A 24,064-nucleotide genomic window follows, 5' to 3' on the forward strand; every position below is an offset into this window, starting at 1 on the left:
TTTTTTTTTTTTTTGTATTTTATCTGGGTTTTATTTTGTTTTATTTTAATTTTTTTTTTTTCTTTTCCAGATTCTCTGTGCTTTTTATCTACTTTTTTTTTTTTTTTTTTTTTTTTTTTTTTACATTGAGACGGATGCTTAGATCACTGGTATTCAGCCATTTTTCTTTTCAAATGTATTTTGATTCATTTAAGGCATCAAAGTCCCCGCAAAGCCTGGCTTTATCCCACAACTTTCACTATGTCAAATTTTCAAGACTCCAAGGCCCAGGGGTCTGCCCAAAGTCTTGCTCAGGTTCTCAGTCACCTCCTCCGGGATTAGCAGGCACCCCAGGGAGAAAGTTCACCCAAAAGGCAGGGTTCCTTTCTCTGGACTCCCTGGATCTTGGCCCCATACCATTCCATTGCCCTGTTAGCTATCTGGGTTTTATTTTGTTTTATTTTAAAATCTTGTCTGGCTTTTCCAGATGCCCTGAGCAAACAATCTAGCCTGTCTTTACTGGGAGCAGAACTTAAAATTCCACCTTTTTTCTCCTCTTCAGGTTAACTCAAGAGAACACACAACCCAGAGGTTTGCATCTGCTCATATGAGCTAAAAGAAACGAGTTTACAAAATTTGTAAAAAAAAAACAGTCGATGTGAGGAAGTCCTAATGTATTTTCTCCCAAAAACTTTACCTCGGCAATGGGCCTGATGGGGGAGTCATTCCATAGTCTTCGTATCTCTGGAAGAAAAGCAAAAGGAAATGAAGATTAACGTGCAACGCTTATTAGAAAGTGACAACAGCAAACTTACAAGTTTAGGTTTGCAGGATCAACTTTCAGGAGAATTATTTTCTCATAAAAAGCTGGCATGGCACTGAGGCATTCTGCCATCAAATAATACCAGAAGTTTCAGCTTGGGGAACTGGGCTACCACGCTTTAAAAAAAAACACACACACACACACAACTATTTTCTAGACCTTTCTTTCTTTTATAAAAGAATGAGTAACAGATAGCCTTTCTGCAGCTCCTCTTCCCTACAAGCTCATTCTCTACAAATCTGTATCTTCTAAAAAGGTCGGCCTTGATGGCCACACTTAGTACAAATGCCCCCATCAACGTGAGCATGATCATTCCCAGAACCAGTGGGTGTCCAGTAGCAATTCAAATACACTCACAAAAGTAAAGTATGTGAATGCTGCACCATGTTGTGGAACAATGTGAAAAAAGAAAAAATACAAAGAGAACCAGAAATTAGAGAGACTCTCAAAGATGAAGTGCACACTTTCAGTTTCTGATAGTTTTCCTGTTCCAAAGAGCCCAGCCATACTCTGTCCTTGTGTTCCATCCAGGGCCCCAGAGCCTTCAATCAACTCTTCTTACTTGAGCTAATCTCCGCTAACCAAGTATTCTTTGGCTAAATCAATGTCAATATGGCATCAGATTTAAATAAACGTGTATCTGTTGCATTCCTCATGAAATCAACACACCCTGTCCCTATCATACGTTGTACTCCTCTTCCAACGGTTCTTTCAACAACTGTGAATTGTTATTTTGGAACCAGATATTTCAGCAGAACAATAACTGTGGACAGAGTCCATCCAAGTTCAGTCAGTTTGAACCAACTGGTTGTCCAGGTTCTAGTGTTCCAAGTTACTAAGTCAGCCTTGCTTCTGGACCTGTCCCCACTTTAGATCTTTTTTTTTTTTTTTTAAATCTGCCATTTCATGAATTATTATTTTGTGGTAAGTGCTATGAGCACTAACTCAGACCCCAGTAACAGTAACAAAGGGCTCACTACCTCTATTTTATAGATGAAATCAACTCACAAGGAATTTAAGTAATTTCCTCCTAGTAAGTCCAGGCTTAATAATAAAAGACCATGCTTTTAACCACTACACTACACTGCCCATGGTTGCCAACCAGATTTCCCCCCTTGAATTAATCTCTACTTTGTGAAGAAAAGGAGAGGCTTTGGAGTCAAACAGGCTGACAAAGCTACTCGACTTCCCTGGGCCTATTTCCTGGTGCCAAGAAGAATAGAATGAACCCTACACCTCATACAGTTTGATGGGATTATCACGTCCGAAACTGTGCTCAAATTACTTCACCTTTTGAACCTTTCTGTTCCCATCCCCTTGGCAGAGGGAGGGGGATTAGAACCTTGCAGAGTTCCCCAACTGATGTAAAATAGCCAGAATAGAAGGAAAAGGAGTTTCAATTCCTTCTCCAAATAATTAAAGGGAAATCTGAGACCAGATAAAGATTATTCCCAGCAGCCCTTCTGCTTCTCAGCAGAGTTTGAGTTTTTTAAACACATTCATATGCAAAATAAAACAAAATAAAACAAAACAAAACAAAAAAAGATGGAAGTTTATGTATCAGCATTTCAGGAGGTCCGGTAAGTAATAAACTAAAAGACAAACAGTAAAAAAATAGCTGTCCACTCTTCACATGTTTTGCTATCGTGGCACCAGGCATTTCAACTCTATTATAATCAGAAAAAGAAAGTGCTTTGTCCAGAGGCTGCATGCCCCGATGAAAGGTTTACAAAAAAAAAATCACAGGGGCCCCTGAGTGGCTCAGTTGGTTAAGAGTCCAACTTCAGCTCAGGTCACGATCTCACAGTTTGTGGGTTCAAGACCCGCATCGGGCTCTGTGCTGACAGCTCAGAGCCTGGAGCCTGCTTCCGATTCTGTGTCTCCCTCTCTCTCTGCCCCTCCCGTGCTCGTGCTCTATCTCTCTCTCTCTCAAAAATAAACAAACATTAACTTTTTTTTTTTTAAATCACAGACATAATGACAGGTGTTTAAGTGGGTCACACCTGTATAAATCTTTGGGGAATGAAATAGAATTTTATGGTTTCAACAAGCGACATCAAATAAAACTCCCATTTTAATGCATCCCTTCCTTCTATTCAGTATGAAACAGGCCAATAGAGCAAGAAGGCACATTAAATGGTTGGTGGAATCTGGGATGAGTCATAAAATGTCCTGGTTCAGGCATCCACACTCGGTCCTTAGAAGACTGTTCCAGGGAGGTGAACTTTACTCAGGAAAGCAGAAATACACCTATCAAGTGGCCTCCGCACCAATGCATAACTAATACCCTTCCACCAGCAACACAGAAAGAGTAAAAATGTCATCAGATGGTAAACAAAGGTCCATCCCTGTGGTAACTGAAGACACTTTGAAATCCACATTCTTATAGTTTTTACTGCAGTCAGAAGGAAATAAGGGGTAATCAGTTCCTCCTGGGAACAAACAGTAATTTACGACCAATTTATAAACTTGATAAAATTATATTAGGTATGCACAGACACAGCTGTGATTCTGGTTTTCTACTATATCAAACTGCTATCATCATCAAAATACATAAGGGTAACATCAAAGGTCCATGATGAGAAAACCACTCAGTAATAGTGTTTACGAAAATCTTACTATGGAGATGAGATCTTGATTAAGATCGTAGATTAAGGCACTATCACAGAATTGTTCATCTCCAACACCTATCAACAACGAACAAATAATAAAAGTAATAACCCAAATCAGTAAAAAAATTATTGCTAAAATTCATCAGCAGAAACCAAACAAGCAAAGAAAGGAACAGATTCATGCTATGAATGGAGGAAAGTAGTGACCAGGAAAGAAAAAGGACTATGGCTGAATAATGACTCATATAGTAAGAATAGCAATTCTTTTCTTTTTTCTTTTTGAGAGAGAGAGAGAGAGAGAGAGAGCGCGCGCCAGAGTGCAAGTGGGGAAAGCTCAGAGACAGAGAGAGGGAGAGAGCATCTCAAACAGGTTCCACACCCAGCACAGAGCCCGAAGTGGGGCTCAGTCTCACAACTGTGAGATCATGACCTGAGCTGAAATAAAGAATCCAGTGCTTAACTGACTGAGCCACCCAGGCATCCCTCAATTCTTTTTTTTAAGTTCAAAGATGAGATGATACAACAACAGAACGAATGGAAATGAGGAACCAAAGAACTGAAGCAATTTGGTACCAAATTATGTGTGGAAATGATTTGAGGACCAAAACAAAGCCATTATGACTCTAAGAAATCAACTAGCAGGGGAAATAACAGATATGGCTTAAAATCAAATCGATGCCACACAGAAAAGGCCCATGATAATTATAATGAAGGCAGAGAAACCAGGACAAAGTAGCTAAGGCAATTAGAGATAAAAGGATAGGTACAAAAAACAAAGATGAGCCAACACGAAGATAATTGGTATCTTTGACTTCAATAATTAGAGTAAGAGAATTATTTTTCAGATACAAAAGAAAGTTTCCCTGAAGTGAATGAAAGAACTGAATCTGAAGATAAAACGGCCACTGGTTATTTGGGGAGGGGGGGAGGGGGAATGATTCAGAAAGACTGGCTGAGTGCCCAGAATTATTTACGCTTCCTGGCACGTAGGGTACATCCATCTGTTATCAGGAAAGGGGAAATTAAGACGGCCATGAATTTCTTCGCAGAACAATTCAAAAAGCATTAGGAGGAGAGAGAAGTAATAGATAGATGGCAGCAGTGAACAAGGTCATGTCAGGAAGTGAGATGAGAACTCTTCCTTTGGAAAACTCCAGACTAAGTCAAGCAGCTCCCGCAGGTTTCCCTCTCTGGCCAGGTCCTCCTGTCCTCCGTAGGAGGCATCTCCTATGTCAGCCTCCCAGCTCCCCAGCCTGCTCAACACCAGTATATGGCATTTTACATATCAGCCACCACCCTGACATCCTCCATTCAAGACCAGGGGCAGAGGGACTATTAGGAAGCTCCTGCAATGACGGTAAGAGACGATGGTGGCTCCAATCAAGGTAAGGCAGAGGACTCGAGAGGAACAATCTATAACAATGCAGCATGTTTAACTGACCCCAACTCCCTGTCCGCGCCCTTCGGCGTCTTGCCCTTAATGTCCCCCTGCTGGGGCATCTGGGTGGCTCAGTTGGTTAAGCATCCAACTTCAGCTCAGGTCATGATCTCCTAGTTCGTGGGTTCGAGTCCTATGTCAAGCCCTGTGCTGACAGCCTGGAGCCTGCTTTGAATTCTGTCTCCCTCTCTGTCCCTCCCTCACTCATGCTCTGTTTCTGTCTCTCAGAAATAAATAAATGTTAAAAAAAAAAATGTTTCCCTGCTTCTGGTCTTGCCCTCTAACAAACCATTCTCCAGTCTAAAATGAGAGCAATCTGTCAAACAGGCACACCAAATCATGTCTTTAGCCTGCTCAAAACTCTTCAGTGCCCACCACTACCCTCAGGATAAGGTCTAGGCTCTATCCCATCAGCTTCTTGCTTTCTCTCTTCTGCTTCATGTCTCACCACTCTTACTTCTAGCTATTAGTCACCCAAAACTGATTTCATTGTTAAGAACATTTGGGGGCAAAAATATAAACAGGTTTATTTCATTATAATTGATATACAATGAACTGCACATATTTACGTATATGAATTGATCAATTCTGCCATCTGTTTGTACCTGCAAACCATGCCCAACAAGATAATGAACATATCCATCACCACCCAAGTTTCCTGGTGACCCTCTGTAATCCCTCTGTCCCACACCCTTTCCTAAACCCACCCCCTCCTTAGGCAACCACTGACCTGCTGTCACAACAGTTTGTATTTTCTAGAATTATATATAAACGGAATTATACAATATGCACTTTCTTGTTGTCAAGAGGGTGGCTTCTTTCCCTACCATTTTGTCATACATATAAATAACTCAATCCTTTTTATTAACGAGTAGTATTCCACTACATAAATATGGTACAATTTGTTTATCTCTTCACCTGTTGATGTGCATTTGAGTTGATTCCAGTTTGAGTCTATGACAAATAAAGTTGTCACAACGTACAAGTCTTTGCCTGGACATATGCTTTCATTTCTCTTCAGTAAATATTTCAGAATACAATGCCTGGGTCATAAGTTCGGTATAGGTTTAATTTTTTAAGAGACTGCCAAACTGTTTTTCAAAGTGGTTTTTCTTGGTTTACATTCCTAACAATAGTTTATAAGAGCTCCACTTGTTCATATTCTAACAAGTGTATAGGGGCATCTCATTAGGATTTACTGCATTTCACTAATGACTAATGAAACTGAACATCTCTCCATCTGCTGATTCTTTGTATTTGTCTGCTTATTTTCTGTACTTCTTTTTTGGTGACATCTGTGTTCAAAAACATTCCCATTTCTTACGGGATCATTTGATAATATGAATCTCGTTCAATTTATTGAGATTAGACTTAGGGCCCAGGATACAGTCTATAATCTTAGTAAATGCTCCATGTACTCTTCTTAAATTTCAATTCCAGTGAAGTTAACATACAGTGTTGTATTAATTTCAGGTCTGCAATAAAGTGATTCAAAAACTCTATAAATTACTTGGTACTCATAATGATAAGTGCACTTTTAAGTCCCCATCACCCATGTACTCTTGAAAATGTATACTCTTTTTGTTCTTCTTGGGTAGAGCATTTTATAAACGTCAATTAGTTCAAGCTGATAGTAAGTATTAATTTGAGAATTGTTCAAGTCTTCTCTACCTTAATGATTTTCTGTATACTCATTCTATCAATTATTGAAAGAGAAGTGTTGACGTCTCTGCCTATAACTGCGGCTTCCTTTATTTCTGCATGCAGTTCTCCCAGTTTTTGCTTCATGTATTTTGATGCTCTATTACTAGGCACATAAACATTTAGGATTTTAGGTTTTCTTGATGAACTGACCAATGTATTATTTTGAAATGATCCTCTGTGTAATGTTCTTCACTATGATATGATTTTGGCGAATATTAATATAGCCACTCCAGTTTCTTGGGATTGGTGTTAACATGGTATATCTTTCTCCATACATTTTTCTTTCTCCATATTTTTAACCTATTTATGGCTTTATATCTGATGTACGTATCTTGTAGGCAACAGATAATTGGTTCTTATGTTTTAGCCTATCTGACAATCTCTGTCACATAACAGGAATATTTAGACCATTCACATTTAATGTGATTATAGATAGGGCTAGATTTAAATCTACCATCTTGGTATCAGTTTTCTGTTTTTCCCATCTGTTCTTTGTTCCCCTTTTTCCTCTTTTCCTGATTTCTTTTGGACTGAGTACTTTTTATCATTCCATTTTTACTCTTTTGTTGGTTATTAGCTATTATTTTGTTTTTAGTGGTTGCTATAGAGTTTACGTTCTATATATTTCACTTATCAGTCTACCTTCACATACTATCATTCCACTTCGTGTATGGTATAAGAACATCAAACCAGTGCACTTCAATTTCTCCTCTTTTAGCCTTTGTGCTTTTTGCGTTTTCACACATTTTACTTCTATATATGTTATAAACCCTACAACACACTGTTATCCTTGTTCTTTCAACAGCCAATTATCTTTTCAAAAGATTTAAATAATACAGAATTTTTTTAAATTACCCACATATTTACACTTCTAGTGTTTTTCATTCATCTATGTAGATCCAGATCTTTATCTGGTATCATATTACTTCTGCCTAAAGAAGTTTCTATGACAGGGGCACCTCGGTGGCTCAGTCAGTTAGGCGTCAACTTCAGCTCAGGTCACGATCTCACGGTTTTTGAGTTCGAGCCCTGCATTGGGCTCTGTGCTGACAGCTCAGAGCCTGGAGCCTGCTTCAGATTCTGTGCCTCCTCTCTCTCTCTGCCCCTCCCATGCTCATGCTCTGTCTCTCAATAATAAATATTAAAAAAAAAAAGAATTTTCAATGACATTTCTTGTAATGCAAGCCTGCCAGTGATACATTCTTTCAGCTTTTATATGTGTGAAAGGTTTTTGAAAGATATTTTCAGTGGATAGAGAGTGCTAGGTTGACAGTTTTTTCCTTTCGTTCTTTAAAGATTTGTCTCACTGTCTTCTGGACAATGAGAATATTGTTGTCATCCTTACCTTTGTTCCACTGCATACAATGTGTCCTCTTTCTCTGGATGATTTTTAAATCTTTATCACTTAATTTAAGCAATTTCATTATATTTTTTGGCACAGTTTTCTTCGTGTTTCTTGTGCACAGGGGGTCATCAATTTTTGTAGATCTGCAGATTCATAGTTTCCATCAAATTTGAAAAACTTTTGGCCATTATTTAATTATTTTTTCTAACTCTCCTTCTTTTCTTCTGAGACCTCCAATTACATGTATATTAGTCCACTTGAAGTTGTCCTCAGGTCATCAATGCTCTATTCATTTTTTCAGTCTACTTACTCTGTTGCATGTTGGCTTATTTTTTATTACTATGTATTTAAAATCATTAATCTTTTCTTCTTTAATATCTGATCTGCCACTAATCCCATAAGTATATATTTTATCTCAGACATTATAGTTTTCATCTCTAAATTGACGTGCATCCTTTCATGTCCCCAATGCCTCTAATACATTCAGTCTGTCCTCCAGCTTCTTAAACACATGGAACTTCATTATAATTATTTTAAAATCCTTGTCGACTAGTTCTGTGTCATTTTCTTGCCTATTTGCTTAACTGGTTAGTTTTGGATTTCAGACATTATTAATTTTACCTTGTTGGATGTTATATACTTTTGTTTCCCTATAAATATTCTGGGGCTCTGTTCAGGTTCAGGTATTGTGTTTATGCTTTGTTAGGTAGAACTAGGGAAGCTTTAATCTGGGGTTCATTTTGCCCCACTACGGAGGCAAACCAATGCTCCTTCTGAGTAATCTAACTGGTGCTCCATGAATTATGCAGCTTTCCACTCTAGAAAGAAAGGAACAGCTTGGGCTGTTGCAAGAAAATACCACAGATTGGGTGGCTTAAACAAAAGAAATTTATTTTCTCATAGGTCTGTAGGCTACAAAGTCCAAGATCAAGGTTCCAGCAGGGTTTATGATGAGAGCTCTCTTTCTGCCTCACAGACAGCTCACCTTCTTGCTGTGTTCCCACATGACAGAGAGAGCACTCTGGTGTTTCTTCCTCTTCTCATGAGAGCACCAATTCTATCAGATCAGGGTTCCAACTTCTGACATCGTTTATATATTTTTTATGTTTATTTTTGAGAGAGAGAAAGAGAGCAGGAGCAGGGGAGGGACAGAGAGGGGGAGGGGCAGAGAGGGGAATCCGAAGCAGGTTCCAGGCTCCAAGCTATCAGCACAGAGCCTGACGCGGGGCTCGAACTCACGTACCGTGAGATCACGACCTGAGCCGAAGTTGGACACTTAAGTGACTGAGCCACCCAGGCACCCCCCGCTTATGACCTCATTTAAAGCTAATCACCTTTTTAAAGACCCCAGCTCCAATATAGCCACGTGGGGTTTTAGGCTTCAACATATGGATTTGGGGGCACACAATTCATCATATAATAGGAACTTATTTCTACATCTGTGTGAGCTCTGAGGACTATTCCCTTTAATTTTTTAGGCAGTTCTTTCCCTAGTCTTAGTTTCATCATACCCTTAAACTGATGAGTACTCAGATGAAGACTCTTTGCAGATCTCTAGAATTCTCTCTCTGCTTTCTTGTACTCTCTATTGTGAAATGTAGCTACCTTTTCCTCCCCTGCCTCCAACTCTGTCTTTCTCAACTCAGAGAGACTACTGTGCTCTGCCTGAGGTCTCCCTCCCTGCACTGCAACCAGAAACTCTCTCAAGATATAAATTGGGACAGGGGCACCTGGGTGGCTCAGTCAGCTAAGTGTCCAGACTTCAGCTCAGGTCATGATCTCACCGTTCATGGGCTGTGCTGACAGCTCAGAGCCTGGAGCCTGCTTCGGATTCTGCGTCTCCCTCTCTCTCTGCCCCTCTCCTACTCATGCTGTCTCTCTCTCTTTCTCTCTCTCTCAAAAATAAATAAACATTAAAAAAAAGATATAAACTGGGACATGTGTAGAGCTCAGCTCATTTCTCAGCAATCCCTCCCTTGCTGCCTAATGCCCAGGGCTGTGAAAAATCTTTCCTTTTCCATTATTTTAGGTGTTTCTGGAAGCAAAGTAATCCAAACTTGTTCCTTCATCCTGTCCAGAAAAAGTTTGTACCGGACACTTACTTCTGTCTCCGCCATGCTTCCCTACTACGACCACTAATTAATCTTCAGTCTTCTACTTAGATCACATTTTATCTGGAAAATCCTTCTGAACACCTCACAGCTCAGGCAAGGGCTCCCTGGAGGTACTCTCCCCCTGCCAAGGGACCTGCCATAGCTGTGTTAGAATTACTGCCTCAACTGCCCACATACCCCGTGCCATCATGCAGAAGCTGGAGTTGTGCGCTGTGCAACTGCTCTATCCCGACACCTAGCAGAACACCCCAACACAGCACAGATTTGTGCTCCACAAATCTACCTGAAGGAATAGACAAATGAAAGAAGCTCAGACAGCAGCTGAAGCCACATTCACTTTATCAGCGAGTTTGTTGTGCAGCATCCATTTCCTTAAAGAAAGATTATAAACTACTAGTTATAATTATGAAGTATTTAATAGTTACAGTTGTAACACTGAGAACAATAACAAGATGGAATGGTATTCCGCCCCCGCCCCCCGCCGCGTGGTAGCAGGTATTGAAGAAAATAATCTATTACTAACGGCGTACCATGAACGTTCAAACCAATTTCAGAGATAAAGATGCCTTTAACATATGTTCATTACCACCCAATTTTACCTTAATATGGGTACTGAAATCAGAGGACCCAGTATAAACACTCCTTGAGAAATTCAAATTGTGACTAATTAACTTCCCTCCAGAGTCGAATGCTTTAGTCCAATCACCCGATCTAAAATTAGCGGAAAAAACATTAATGTCACATCTTTCAGTTTTACTTCTTCCCCATATTTTGAGAAGCCACATTTGAAAGGATTGATGGCATAAAAAAAAAAAAAAAAAAAAAAAAAAAAGGATGACAAAGGCAGATGAAATGCTGAAATGTCAAGCCCCAAGATGGAAACCTGATATTTGAAACGGTTGTCCTTGCCTGCCTGTGGGCTAGCTGCCTACAATCCCAGAGCCTCAAGGACCACTCCAGTCCCCGGGGGCCCTCCAAGAAGCCTAATTACCTGGTATGTTCTAAAATGCACCTTTTATAAAGACATCAACGAGAATATGCTTTGACAGTTACCCCACGTCCATTTCAGGACACTGAATGGAACCCAGGAAGAGACTCCCATAAAATACCAGTGTTGCATAAAAACATAAAAGGATACTTCCCACATTAAGAATTAACTTAGGAGAGGGGCGCCTGGGTGGCTCAGTCGGTCTGGCTTCGGCTCAGGTCATGATCTCACCGTTCGTGGGTTCAAGCCCCACGTCGGGCTCTGTGCTGACAACTCAGAGCCTGGAGCCCGCTTCAGATTCTGTGTCTCCCTCTCTCTCTGCCCCTGCCCTGCTCACACTCTGTCTCTCTCTCTCTCTCTCCCTCCAAAATAAACAAACATTAAAAAAAATCTTTTTTAAGAATTAACTTAGGAGAATAAAACGAAAACCGAGACCCCTCAGCCAAGCTTTAATTCTTATCAAATACAATCAGTATCATCGCAGTGATTCTGAAACTGAGGGAGGAAGGCCACAAAATTCCAACATATGACCCACACGAGAATTCTAGAAGGCCAGGACTTACGCTACAGGGGTTGCTGGCTGTCTGAGCAGGGCTGTAGAAGGACCCCCACTGGGTGGCTCGCCTCTCGTCCCGGGAAGGGGTGCTGTTCACAGGCAGGACAGCTGGGACCCCGGGGCCTGTGACTGCAGCACTGGCAGGCTGGCTGCTGGGGGCCACGAGGGCAAAAGCGTCATCCAGGAGGGAGTGCATGGTCTGGCGCGCCTCCTCGATGGACGGCTGAGGCGGGATGTACTGGGAGGCTGGGAAGGGCAGGCCCGGATACCTCCCCAGCTCAGCAGAGGACGGCGTCTGTACATCGGCCGGGAGATCGGGATCAGACTAGGGCAAGACAAAGAGCAAAGGGAACAAGGATCAGATGTGAGCTTATGTGGTGACGTGAAAACCACAGGGCCAAAATGGGATTTAACAATTTTCACTGACAGTGAGGAAAAGGTCACCGTAAGAATTTTTTAAATGGCGGCTAACGGGTGGTGGTGGCAGGCGGAGCCTGAATCAGGACGAAAGGAAAAAGTGAAGATATTCAAAAGTCACTTGTCCAGCAAAATTCAACCAACGAGCTGAAATGCACTTCAATACCTGCAAGTATGTGTTTTCATTAAATGTCCCTAAGCAGCCAAAAATGATGTCTCAGAGTCTTAGTTACTAAACTACCTAGTCAACTTTTCATAGATACCGAAGTCTAAAGCAGTCTATTGACTACAATAAGAAAAAGCAGCCCTACACACCCTCAAGAGAGTTCAAAGTCACCACCATATTACACCTGTGTGTATAAAAAATGTTGACACTGAGGTGCCTGCGTAGCTCAGTCTGTTAAGTGTCTGCCTCCGGATATCGGCTCAGGTCACGATCTCGTTCGTGGTCTTGAGGCAGAGCTCCACGCGGGGCTCTGTGTTCATCATGGAGCCCGTGTGGGAGTCTCTCTCTGCCCCTCCCCCACGCACACACACATACACGTGTGCACTCTCTCAAACAAACTTTTAAAAATTTACTACTTATTATAACTACTTGTTATAGTAAACAGAGAGTATTCAGAAACCACGTTTTAATTTTTAATTTTTTTAAGTGTATTTATTTATTTTGAGGGGTGTAGGGAGGGTCAGAGAGAAAGGGAGAGAGAGAGAATCCCAAGAAGCTCTGACTGTCAGTGCAGAGCCCGATGCGGAGCCTGAACTCATAAACCCATGAGATCACGACCTGAGCCAAAATTAAGAGTCGGACGCTTAATCGACTGAGCCACCCAGGTGCCCCCAGAAACCACATGTCTTTAAATGGAACTATCTCTGGATAACGTGAGTCATCAAGAAAGGTTTAAATATTATTCTATACAGGGGCACCTGGCTGGCTCAGTCAGTTAAGCACCTGACTCTTGATGTTGGTTCAGGTCATGATCCCAGGGTTGTGCTCTCTCAAAAATAAATATTAAAAAGAGGGGAAAAAAAAAAAAAAAAAAGAAGGGCACCTGGGTGGCTCAGTTGGTTGAGTGTCTGACTTCGGCTCAGGTCATGATCTCGCAGTAAGTGGGCTTGAGCCCCACATCAGACTCTATGCCGACAGCTCAGAGCCTAGAGCCTGCTTCAGATTCTGTGTCTCCCTCTCTCTCTGCCCCTTCCCTGCTGGATCTCTCTCTCCCTCTCTCTCTCTCTCTCAAAAATAATTATTAAAAAAAAAAACAACTTCTTAAAAAAAGCCTCTGTCCTGTCCAACAGATGATCCATTATTACTCATGCCAGCATCAAACATTTAAGGGCAGTCACTGCTTAACTCCAGACAGAAAACCACACTACAGACTGGCAAACCACAAACAGCCCTCAGACCTGTTTTGCTTGGCCTGTGCAGTCTTAAAAAAATAAAGAGCTAATATTTTTTAAAACCTGAAGATTTAATATTAACACTCAGATTTGTGGATTCTCTTGGCAGAACCTGAAGCTGTGGCATCACCCGGCCCTTACTCCTCCGACAGAAACAACTGCCGTTGAGCAGTGGCTGGCTCTTGAGATGGATCCGGGGCCCTTCCCCTCCCAACAGCAGGGGGTTGGTCCCACTGCTGTGTACGTGACACCTCGGTCTCTTTCTCTAAAACTGGGCTATCCCAGGAAAGGTTCCAGTAAGTGAGAGCTGTCCTCAAGGAATTGTAAGTAAGGATTCGGGGTCCCAAGGGGTTCTCTGACGTATGACGAGCGCTAGAAGAACTCTGTGTTCCTTTCCTTACGAGGTGGATAAAAGGTCCACATGCAGGCCCCTCTCCCATTCTTGGATTTCTTGAAGAGCAGAAAGGGAAGACTGTGGTCAGTAGTGCGTCACCAGACTAACAGTTCATGGTGGAACAAAGGAAAAGGGTGTCTATAAACACATCCCACTGGCGAGTGAAAGGGTCTCTCCAAAGACAGAAGTGATGCTCCTGGTGGTGGTTCCAGTAAGTGACTAGTTACCTGTTGTTTAAATGAAAGAAGGCAAGAAAGAAACAACAGGCCCAAAATGGAGTCACTGCCCCCCCAGGAGCAAACCAAGACTTCGCTGCATTTTCAGCCTCTTCCAGGAATGTGACCTTTAACCAGTCAATCTGGAAATTCCTGATCTGCACTAGTGAGGTAACAGGCGTGATAGACCACCCCCCCCCCTTCCCCCAGAGAAAGGTGACCTTGCTTGAAACAATTCGCTCTTTGTTAGAAAACTTCCTTTTCTGCCCCCTTCCATTTTGTACAGCTCCTCGGAGCTCCTTTCCACTCTCCGCGTCTGATGCTGTGGGATTCAAGAGCTGTTGAGTAAAGTCTATGAGATCTTCAAACTTACTCGGGTGAATCCTGCTTTATAGCGTTGTGTGGCAAGGAAGCGAGCATGTGGCCACACAAAAAACTGCAAGCCTGAACAGAGATTCCAACGGTTTAACTTTTACAGCAAAAAGTATGCTGTGAAGGAGGGACTCATGAATCTTGCCAAGAAGGCAAAGAGCTACGGAGCCATGACGTTAGAGCTTTCCGTTCTTTCTTCTTCCGGTCTCCTCATTTTGCAGGCTACACTGCCAGCAACTTGCAGGCCAACAAGAGATCTTCATTTTTCTGTATCTCGACACCTGTAGGGTGTTCACATAGAGGTGGTAGTCAATAATACAGGGGGAACCGTGGTGTGTGGAAAGGAAGATTTACCCAGGATCCCTGCTGGAATTTGAATTCCACTCTCTTGAATCTCAGCCTGATAATTTCGTTATTAGTCAATGTGTTTTCCTTCGGACGGGTACACATTCGCCCATCATTCCTCAGAAATACATAGGAAGTTTTTACCTTCAGTCATCAGACAGGATGTACTCTGGTGCCCATTTTGCAGTCTTCCGTAGGAATTCTAAGAGAGTGATCAGACACCCTGGCTGGCCCAGGACAATGTCAGAGTATGCCCGCTGTCCCAGTATAATCATTAATAGAGACTCTTTTCACTCTCCCAAGTGCCAGGCTTGGATGATAAATTGTATCAGGGGTAGACAAACCTTTTCCGTAAAGGGCCAGACAGCAATTATCTTAGGCTCTGTGAGTCACAGAGACTTTGCTGCTCTGTTATTTAACTCTAACACTGCAGCAAGAGCAGCCATAGAGAACACACAGATGAATAGTGCAAGGGCACAACAGTGTTCCAATAAAACTTTACAAAAACAAGTGGCTGGCTGGATTTGGCCTGAGGGCCATACCGTGCTGAGGCCTGAATTACAATGGTAACCCCAGTTGCCAAGAAATCTAGGAATATTCCTTTCACCCTAGGAGAAAAGAGCTCATAACGAGAAGACATTTTGAAGGTAGAGTGTAAAATTTAAGAAAAAAACACATGAGTAGTATAATCTTCAAGATGAAATACTACCTAAGAAAAAATGAGTTCAAAAAAAAGGGGGGGGGATTATCTTTGAAAGCGTGTGTTTCAGAATTTTTATGGAATGGAAAAAGCCCACGTAAGAAAAATTTCATTTTAAGGAATCTCTGAAAAAATGAAGCCAGCTGACTGAGGCGGAGCTCTCCAGGGAAGGGCTGCTTTCCACCAGCTGAAGGAGGGGTCTCTGCTTTCCACTAAGAAAAAGAGCAGGAAGTACAAGGATGATCCGGTCACCCTGAAGGAGGCCTGATTTCGGATCACTGATGAAGACAAATGGAGAGAGCAAGAAGACAACAAAAGACTTCATGGCAACAGATGACGGGACTCAGGGCTACTTAAAAAAAGACGGGATGGGGCTGCGGATTTCCTCTGAGAGGTGAGCCCTGGCTGGCTCGGGAAGTCAAGGAGTAAGAAGGAATGCGCCCCCCCCCCCCCCCCCCCCCGCCACCTCTTCTATTTATCGGTTTCACGCATCAGGCCTGCAAGTCCCCATCAGGCCTGCAAGTCCCCGGTGAGACAAAAGCAAAAGTTCAAGTGACCATCCTGGGGAGCCCAGGGGACAGTCTTCTCCAGGTGAAGCCCAGACAGCCACCTGTCCACAGCACAAGAACACTACAAGAGCGCCACCTGCTGTATGAATTGCCAGCCCGGGCTCCCCAGTCTCAGGAATTCATCCACAGCTCATTCCATTCAGGAGCACAACAGTCTCAACTGGAGAACCTTGCGACCCCCTGGGATTGCACCAATCCTCACAAACAGGCACGGCCAGTCTTTAAAACACCAGAAATACAGTCAGTTACCGAGGAAAAGTCTGGTTCTTTCGGATGATCATGATTCGATGCTATCTAGCCCCAACGTCAGTGTAGTGTTTGCCCTATCTCCATAATTAGTCTTCATATCTTTCCAGGGTAGTTATTTGTCTAATTTAGGAGGCAATGGCTGGTTGCATAAATTCTGTCCAAAGTGATCATGCGCATCACAAGCCCCTTCTCCAAGATGTGGGGGGTTTTTTTGTTTTTTTTTATTTTTATTATCTTTTTTTTTTTTTTTTTTTTGCTAATGTCTCTCTAAACAAGGATGCCTCTGTAAGCGCATCTCCGGAAGGAGGAAGGGGTCTTGTGCAATGAGCCAGGTTTGCACCCCGGCCCAAGGCTACCGGTGTCCTTCCCGCACTGCTGGAAGTCAGCCACATCTGGCTCTCCCCCCGTCTTGGGTTGTCTTTGTGTCACAGACCTTTGGGGAGGCTGGCACTTTCTTCCCTACTCAATGAGGTCTGTGTATGTGCGCCTTAATGCTCTCAATGTCTGCCTTTAACACTTCAAGCAATTCTGTGTGTGCCCCTTTCCGTTGGAAGAAAAAAAAGTTTAATTCCGTATTTCTTAATTTCCATTAAGCTCTTTGTTCCATTAAAATTACACACACACACACACACACACACACACACACACACACAATACCTTCTTGCACTCTAGGAAGAGAAGGGATAGACAAAACCCTAAATACCCCTCCTATCACCAAGAAACCCAAACAATTCTATGACCGGGGGAAGAAAGAAAAAATTGTTTTCCAGTTAACTTCCAGGAGTACCCATCCTGAAGCATAAGAGAACAGGGCTTGTGTACAGAAAGGACAAACACGGGGTTACGTTTCCAGAGGGCTCACTTCGCAGCCTGCTGGGCTCTGTGACTCAAGTCTCCTCTCAAAGGAGCAGCCTACCAGTTCCCTCACTCCACATTGTCTCATGGCCCTGAGTGTCAGTCATCGGCAGCAACAGCACACAGGGCAGCAGCCACTAGCGGTCACTCTCCGAAGAGCCACCCCACCCCGGCTCCGGGAGCTAGAGTCAGCGTTACGTACTGGGCAACCAATGTAGGCAGAGTTGTGGACACCGGGGGGCCTCTTGTAAGTGCCATCGCTGTCTGTGGTGATGAGTCTGTCCTTCTCAGCATCTCCGGGACAGCCGTTGACCTGGTGTTTTCGGCGTGGTTTAGGAGATCGTTTTATCCTGGAGCTGCGGGAGGGGGTGGGGGCAGGAAGGAGGTTATCTTCATAGGAAATAATCCTTCCTGCCAGTAGCTTATCCACTAAACACAAAGTATTTTCCAAGCATCTGGGATATGGTGGCCACTGTGGTGAACACCCCATAGGATACAAATATGTAAGACATAGTCTCTGCTATGAGGAAGCCACAGTCTACCTGAGCATATTAAATGCACGCAACAAGAGAGAATAATATAAGGTAATATATAACCGTGACTTTTTCCGGACTTTCAGAGAAGGGCAAGATCAGTGTGAGCTACCAGTATCATGGCTGGCTATACAGCACCTGAACTAGGTCTTGAAGAGCAAGTAGGATCTGCAGAAGGGGAGGGATGTGGGGAGAAATGCGAAGCAGATGAATGTATGGCGGGCAACAGCAGGCCCATCTAAGGGAGAGACAGTTCTGTCTACACTGCTGGATGGTGGAAAGTAGCCGGAATGGGGAGGCAGGGCGCCTCCTGTTACAGGGCAGGTTCCATGAGGCAGGGAACCAAAGCAGTTACAGGTGTTGGACACAGCAAGACCAACCAGAGCAGCGATTATAGCACACACACGTGCCTTCGGGGCAGGGGTCCGGAAGGCCAAGAGACCAAGACTCGGAGGGCAGCTATGGGAAAAGAAATGCACCTGCACCTGACACGGACGGGTGCCCACGCGAAGGAGGTGAAGGTACTGGAGGTGAGGGTGGGATGGGAGAGGAGGGAGATTCCCCAGTGAGAGAGACTCGAGCACAGCCATCTGAGAAAGAGAAGGTGCCTGCCATATCCAACTAGGTGAATTCAGGGAGGCAGAATAAAGCCAGGGCCGGGGTTCTGAGGCCCCTGAAGGAGCAGGCGGGAGCATGAGAAGAGGCCCAGCAGGAGCAAGGCCGACGGCGCCTCCACAGGCAACCCTTGGGGGGTGCCCCTGCCCCCTCTGCGGACGCCCACCTCTTCCTGGGCTCTATGAACACTGAGGGCACGCTGGCCGTGGGGTCCAGGATCTTGTCGATCTGCATCTGCGCCCTGCGGTATACACGGTGCCGCTCGCGCGTGTCGCCCGAGGACAGGTCGTCCACCACCGGGAATTCGTAGTGGCCACGGCGCTTGGCGCGGAGCCGGATCTTGTTCCGATGGTGCTCGATCTCGGACTTGTGCCGCAGGGCCGTCTGGATCTGCGTGGCCGAGGGGAGAGAAATGAGTCACATGGAATGTTCCCAATGTTCCTGCCACCCACGCTGAGACAGCATCTTAGGGAAGGCCTTTCTTTTCCTCAGACCCGTGTCCAAGCCCAAAGGGACAGGCACTCCCACACGGGGGCATACATACCTATGTATCAAGCACTACATTTTAAAAAGAGAGTAAAAAAAAAAAAAAAAAAAAGATGTATGCTATCAAGTTGTGAGGCCACAGGCCTGGTGAGCACATTCCCTTCTTTCTTTCCACCAGATGGAAAATCCACTTTAGGGAGGATTTACCCGTAGCAGGTACAGAGGCGTGCAGACAGCTCTAGGTTAGGACTGGGGCTGAGCAGGGCCAGGACTCGGTGAGAAGAGACAACACACACCATCCTAAACCCGGGACACACGTTCTTGTCACATTCTTAGCAAGAAGCCAATGAGGGCTAGAGAGGGAAAACTCTAGGAACTCTTGATGGGACTTCGGTAAGATGATCTACTTCAAGGATCACCTTTAAAGTGGGCAGGGGGTTTCCGCCACACCAATTGCTTATGACTTCATCCTGGCAGAACTCACAACAGTAGCAGGTATTTGTTAGAGGCAGGAAATGCACAGCATGAAGCTATGTGCAGTCCTAAATGGCTCAGGCCAGGTTAAACCTTTCAAGTTCAAGGTAACAGTGCCTTGGCCTGGCCTTCTGCTTCCCCAAATCTTACCAACTCACTCTTCCAGGATTCACTGGAAGACGATTTTACTACGCCTTCCTAGATCCTTGGGATCAGAGCGGATCTATCTGGGATCACCCCCCAATTCAAAGGTTCATTAGGAAAACCGATAGGACTTAGCATTTAGTCCCATTTAATACAGCAAAAGGACGCAAATTAAAATAAGCACAGGGTATGTGGGGTGAAATCTGGAGGAAATAAAGCACAAGCTTCTAAGAGGCCTTTCCCAGGGGAGTCACACTAAATATGCTTAATTCCTCCAGCAATGAGTTGCGACAACACATGTAAAATGTTATCCACCAAGGAAGCCCATCAGAGATGCAGTGCCCAGGATCGGTACTGGGGGCTGGTCCAACAGGCACCCTCTGTCTAGCGTGTACCAAAATCCCAGAGTCCCAGAAGGAAAAGAGATGTTCGAGTAAGTCATAACGTTTGCAAAAACGGTCTGGGCACAGTGAACCACTCTGTTCTGGGAATGACAGGAGCCTTTCTGACATGTAAGTTCCTCAACATCAGCCAAGGGCCAAAACAGGACTCTTGAAGGATAGCAATCTCATGTTTGCCACGTGAACTCTCTGCACAACGGCCAGTGTGCGAAACGGGGTCCTTGAATGTTATCTGATCTAAAAAAGCGGAGCATAAAACTTAAAATCAAGCATACTTCTTAGCAGCTCCGACCTTCAACACTGCAATTTTCACTTGTTGGTAAGCACTGACCAAATCAGAATGTGGTTTTTTTTGTTTTTTTTTTTTTAATATAAATGTACTTTTCAATATGAGCAAATACCTCTTTGTTAATTTTGTTGGTTTCTGCCACCCGGTCGGCCAGTACGGTGTGCTGAACTGGAGGTCCTGGTATCGGCTGCATGGCGATCAGCTGTATCTTACTGGGAACCCGCCGGCTGGCCTCTGAGGACCGGGAGAGCCTGTCCACGTGCTCGAAGATGGAGGCTGACGAGTGCTGCTCGTTCCCTGAACTGGGCGGCGGTGGCCCTGGAGCAGAAGGAAAAGCAAAAGCATAAATAAAGCCATCCCAAAGAAACAGCAAATAATCAATCGTGACGCTGCATGGTGTCAAAACTTGCCATGTTTCGTCTAACGGCATCTCAAAGTCTTCAGGAAGGAAAGAGAGAGGACAGGAGCTGCTTAGTCAGTCACTAAGCAACTTGCACAACTTTTAGAGGAACATTGAAAGCAGCTCTGAACTTCCGCTATCAGTTGGAATGATAAAAATTTAGCCACCAGGGCAATTATACTGATAGAAAAACAAGAAAATAGGGAACAGTGGACATGCAGGTATGTGCTGGTTAACAATGAACACATCTGGAAAATTACAGAAAAGTTATGAAAGAAATTGAAGAAGACACACAAAAAATTGGAAAAACATTCCATGCTCCTGGACTGGAAGAACAAATATTGTCAAAATGTTGGTATTACACAAAGCAATCTACATATTCAGTGCAATCCCTATCAAAATAACACCAGCATTCTTCACAGAGCTAGAACAACCAATCCTAAAATTTGTATGGAACCAGAAAAGACCCTGAAAAGCCAAAACAATCCTGCAAAAGAAAACCAAAGCTGGAGGAATCACAATCCTGGACTTCAAAATACATTACAAAGTTATAACCATCAAGACAGTATGGTACTGGCACAAGAAAAGACACTCTGCCCAGTGGAACAGAATAGAGAACCCAGAAATGGACACACAAACATATGGCCAACTAATCTTTGACAAAGCAAGAAAGAATATCCAATGGGATAAAGACAGTCTCTTTAGCAAGTGGTGCTGGGAAAACTGGACAGCGACATGCAGAAGAATGAACCTGGACCACTTTCTTACACCATACACAAAAATAAACTCAAAATGGATGAAAGACCTAAACATGAGAAAGGAAGCCATCAAAATCCTAGAGAAGAAAGCAGGCAAAAATCTCTTTGACCTTGGCGGCAGCAACTTCTTACTCAACACTCCCTCCCTCAGAGGCAAGGGAAACAAAAGCAAAAATGAACTACTGGGACCTCATCAAAATAAAAAGCTTCTGCACTGCGAAGGAAACAATCAGCAAAACTAAAAGGCAACCGACAGAATGGGAGAAGATATTTGCAAATGACACATCAGGTAAAGAGTTAGTTTCCAAAATCTATAAAGAACTTATCAAACTCAATACTCAAAAAACAAATAATCCAGTGAAGAAATGGGCAAAAGACATGAATAGACACTTCTCCAAAGACGACATCCAACCGACACATGAAAAAATGCTCAACATCACTCATCATCAGGGAAATACAAGTCAGAACCACAATGAGATACCACCTCACACCTGTCAGAACGGCTAACATTAACAACTCAGGCAACAACAGATGTTGGCGAGGATGCGGAGAAAGAGGATCTCTTTTGCATTGTTGGTGGGAATGCAAGCTGGTGCAGCCACTCTGGAAAACAGAATGGAGCTTCCTCAAAATGTTAAAAATAGAACTACCCTACGACCCAGCAATTGCATTACTAGGTATTTATCCAAGGGATACAGATAGGCTGTTTCAAAGGGGCACAGGCATCCCGATGTTTATCGCAGCACTATCAACAACAGCCAAAGTATGGAAAGAACCCAAATGTCCATCAACGGATGAATAGATAAAGAAGATGTGGTATACATACACAATGGAGTATTACTCGGCAACCAAAAAGAATGAAATCCTGTGGTGCCTGGGTGGCTCAATTGGTTAAGCCATCTGACTCTTGGTTTGGGCTCAGGTCATGATCTCATGGTTTGTGAGTTCAAGCCCCACAATGGGCCCTGTGCTGACAGTGCAGAGCCTGCTTGGGATTCTCTCTTTCCCTCTCTCTCTGCACCCCCCGACTCACTCTCTCTGTCTCTCTCTCAAAAATAAATCAATAAACAAAAGAAAAAAATGAAATTTTGCCATTTGTAACTACGTGGATGAACTAGAGGGTATTATGCTAACCAAATTAGTCACAGAAAGACAAATATCATATGACTTCACTCATATGAGGAATTTAAGATACAAAACAAATGAACAAAAGGGAAGCAAAACTAATATAAGAACAGGGAGGGGGACAAAACATAAGAGATTCTTAAATATAGAGAACTGAAGGTTGCTGGAGGGATTGTGGGTGGAGGGATGGGCTAAATGGGTAAGGGGCATTAAGGAAGATACTTGTTGGGATGAGCACTGGCTTTTATACATACAGGATGAATCACTGGAATCTATTCCTGAAATCATTATTACGATATATGCTAACTTGGATGTAAATTTTTAAAAATAAAAATAAAGGGGCGCCTGGGTGGCTCAGTCAGTTAAGTGTCCGACTTCGGCTCAGGTCATGATCTCATGGTTTGTGAGTTCGAGCCCCGCGCTGGGCTCTGTGCTGACAGCTCAGAGCCTGGAGCCTGCTTCGGATTGTGTCTCGCTCTCTCTCTCTGCCCCTCCCCTGCTCACGCTCTGTCTCTATCTCAAAAATAAATAAAACATTAAAAAAAAAATTTTAATAAAAATAAAAAAGAATTCTCACGGCAAAAGAAAAAAAAATTAAAATAATGAACACATCTAGTCTTTCAGTTCTGACACACAAAGAAAACTAAGTTGAAGAGCCACAAAAAGAAAAAGTTGCTGCCGAGAGGGAATTTTTCCCACTTAAAAAAACAGGAGTGGTACCCTTAAAAAAGGGGGACACTACATGGCATGCATATCTTACTACATTGAACTTTAAAAATTTTTTTTAACGTTTATTCATTTTTTTTGATAGAGCATGAGTGGGGGAGGGGCAGAGAGAGAGGGAGACACAGAATCCAAAGCAGGCTCCAGGCTCTGAACTGACAGCACAGAGCCCGACGTGGGGCTCGAACTCAGGGACCGTGAGATCATGACCTGAGCTGAAGTTGGGACACTCAACGGACTGAGCCACCCAGGCGCCCCAACATTGAACTTTTCAGAAAAGTAACCAAAACTTCAAAAGAGAGGGGTGCCCCGGTGGCTCAGTCGGTTAAGTGTCCAACTTAAGCTTGGTCATGGTCTCATGGTTCATGAGTTCGAGCCCCGTGTCTGGCTCTGTGCTGACAGCTCAGAGCCTAGAGCCTGGTTCAGATTGTGTGTCTTCCTCTCTCTCTCTGCCCCTCCCTCACTCACACTCTGTCTCTGTCTCTCAAAAATGAATAAGCATTAAAAAAAATTAAAAAGAAAACAGAGACCGGATCTTAGTAGAATGGGTGATTTTCTCCAATTTCTTGCATTTTCTCTAGTGGGGATTTTCTCTAATGCATATGACTTTGGTAGTAGATATAATCCCAATAAACTTTACTTTTCAAAAGGCAAAGAGAGAGATGCAGAAGGGATGAAGAGATGGGAAGAGCTTGATAGAGGTACTTAGATACACTCCCTCTGCTAAGCCACAGTTGTCCCCTGAACACTCTGGACAGTGCTTTACAATACACGACCAAGAGGTCACAAGAAGGAGTGAGAGCGTGTGGAATCTGTTTTAATGCATGCACATCAGTGGTGCGTACGTCTTTGTATTTCCTTTCAATTTGAATTATATCCCACACGATTAGAAATGATTTATAGAACTGTGAATGAATGACGCCTCTCTAGCAAGGGAGCATCGTTATCTGGATTCGGGCTATTCTCGGGCTTTCCTTCCCTGCCCTGGGCCCAGAGGGAGCCTATTTGTGCAACACAAGCACAGCCGGCACCACCATTCATCC

The 24,064-nt window shown here is 43.6% G+C and overlaps 1 protein-coding gene across 2 annotated transcripts in view; it reads right to left on the reverse strand.

Annotated features, from left to right (window-relative positions):
* Positions 1-24,064, reverse strand: part of KIAA1549 (KIAA1549 ortholog) — a 138,106-nt gene that overhangs the window by 27,308 nt on the left and 86,734 nt on the right. For both annotated transcript variants that reach the window (XM_049641937.1, XM_049641936.1), the window contains 5 exons: positions 20,128-20,333; positions 18,388-18,611; positions 17,276-17,429; positions 11,567-11,884; positions 677-723 (listed from right to left, as the gene is read on the reverse strand). In XM_049641937.1, coding sequence (XP_049497894.1) covers positions 677-723; positions 11,567-11,884; positions 17,276-17,429; positions 18,388-18,611; positions 20,128-20,333 — 949 coding nt within the window. The remainder of the gene's footprint in view (positions 1-676; positions 724-11,566; positions 11,885-17,275; positions 17,430-18,387; positions 18,612-20,127; positions 20,334-24,064) is intronic.

The sequence above is a fragment of the Panthera uncia genome, chromosome A2 (assembly GCF_023721935.1).
Source record: "Panthera uncia isolate 11264 chromosome A2, Puncia_PCG_1.0, whole genome shotgun sequence".
Classification (NCBI taxonomy): Eukaryota; Metazoa; Chordata; class Mammalia; order Carnivora; family Felidae; genus Panthera; species Panthera uncia.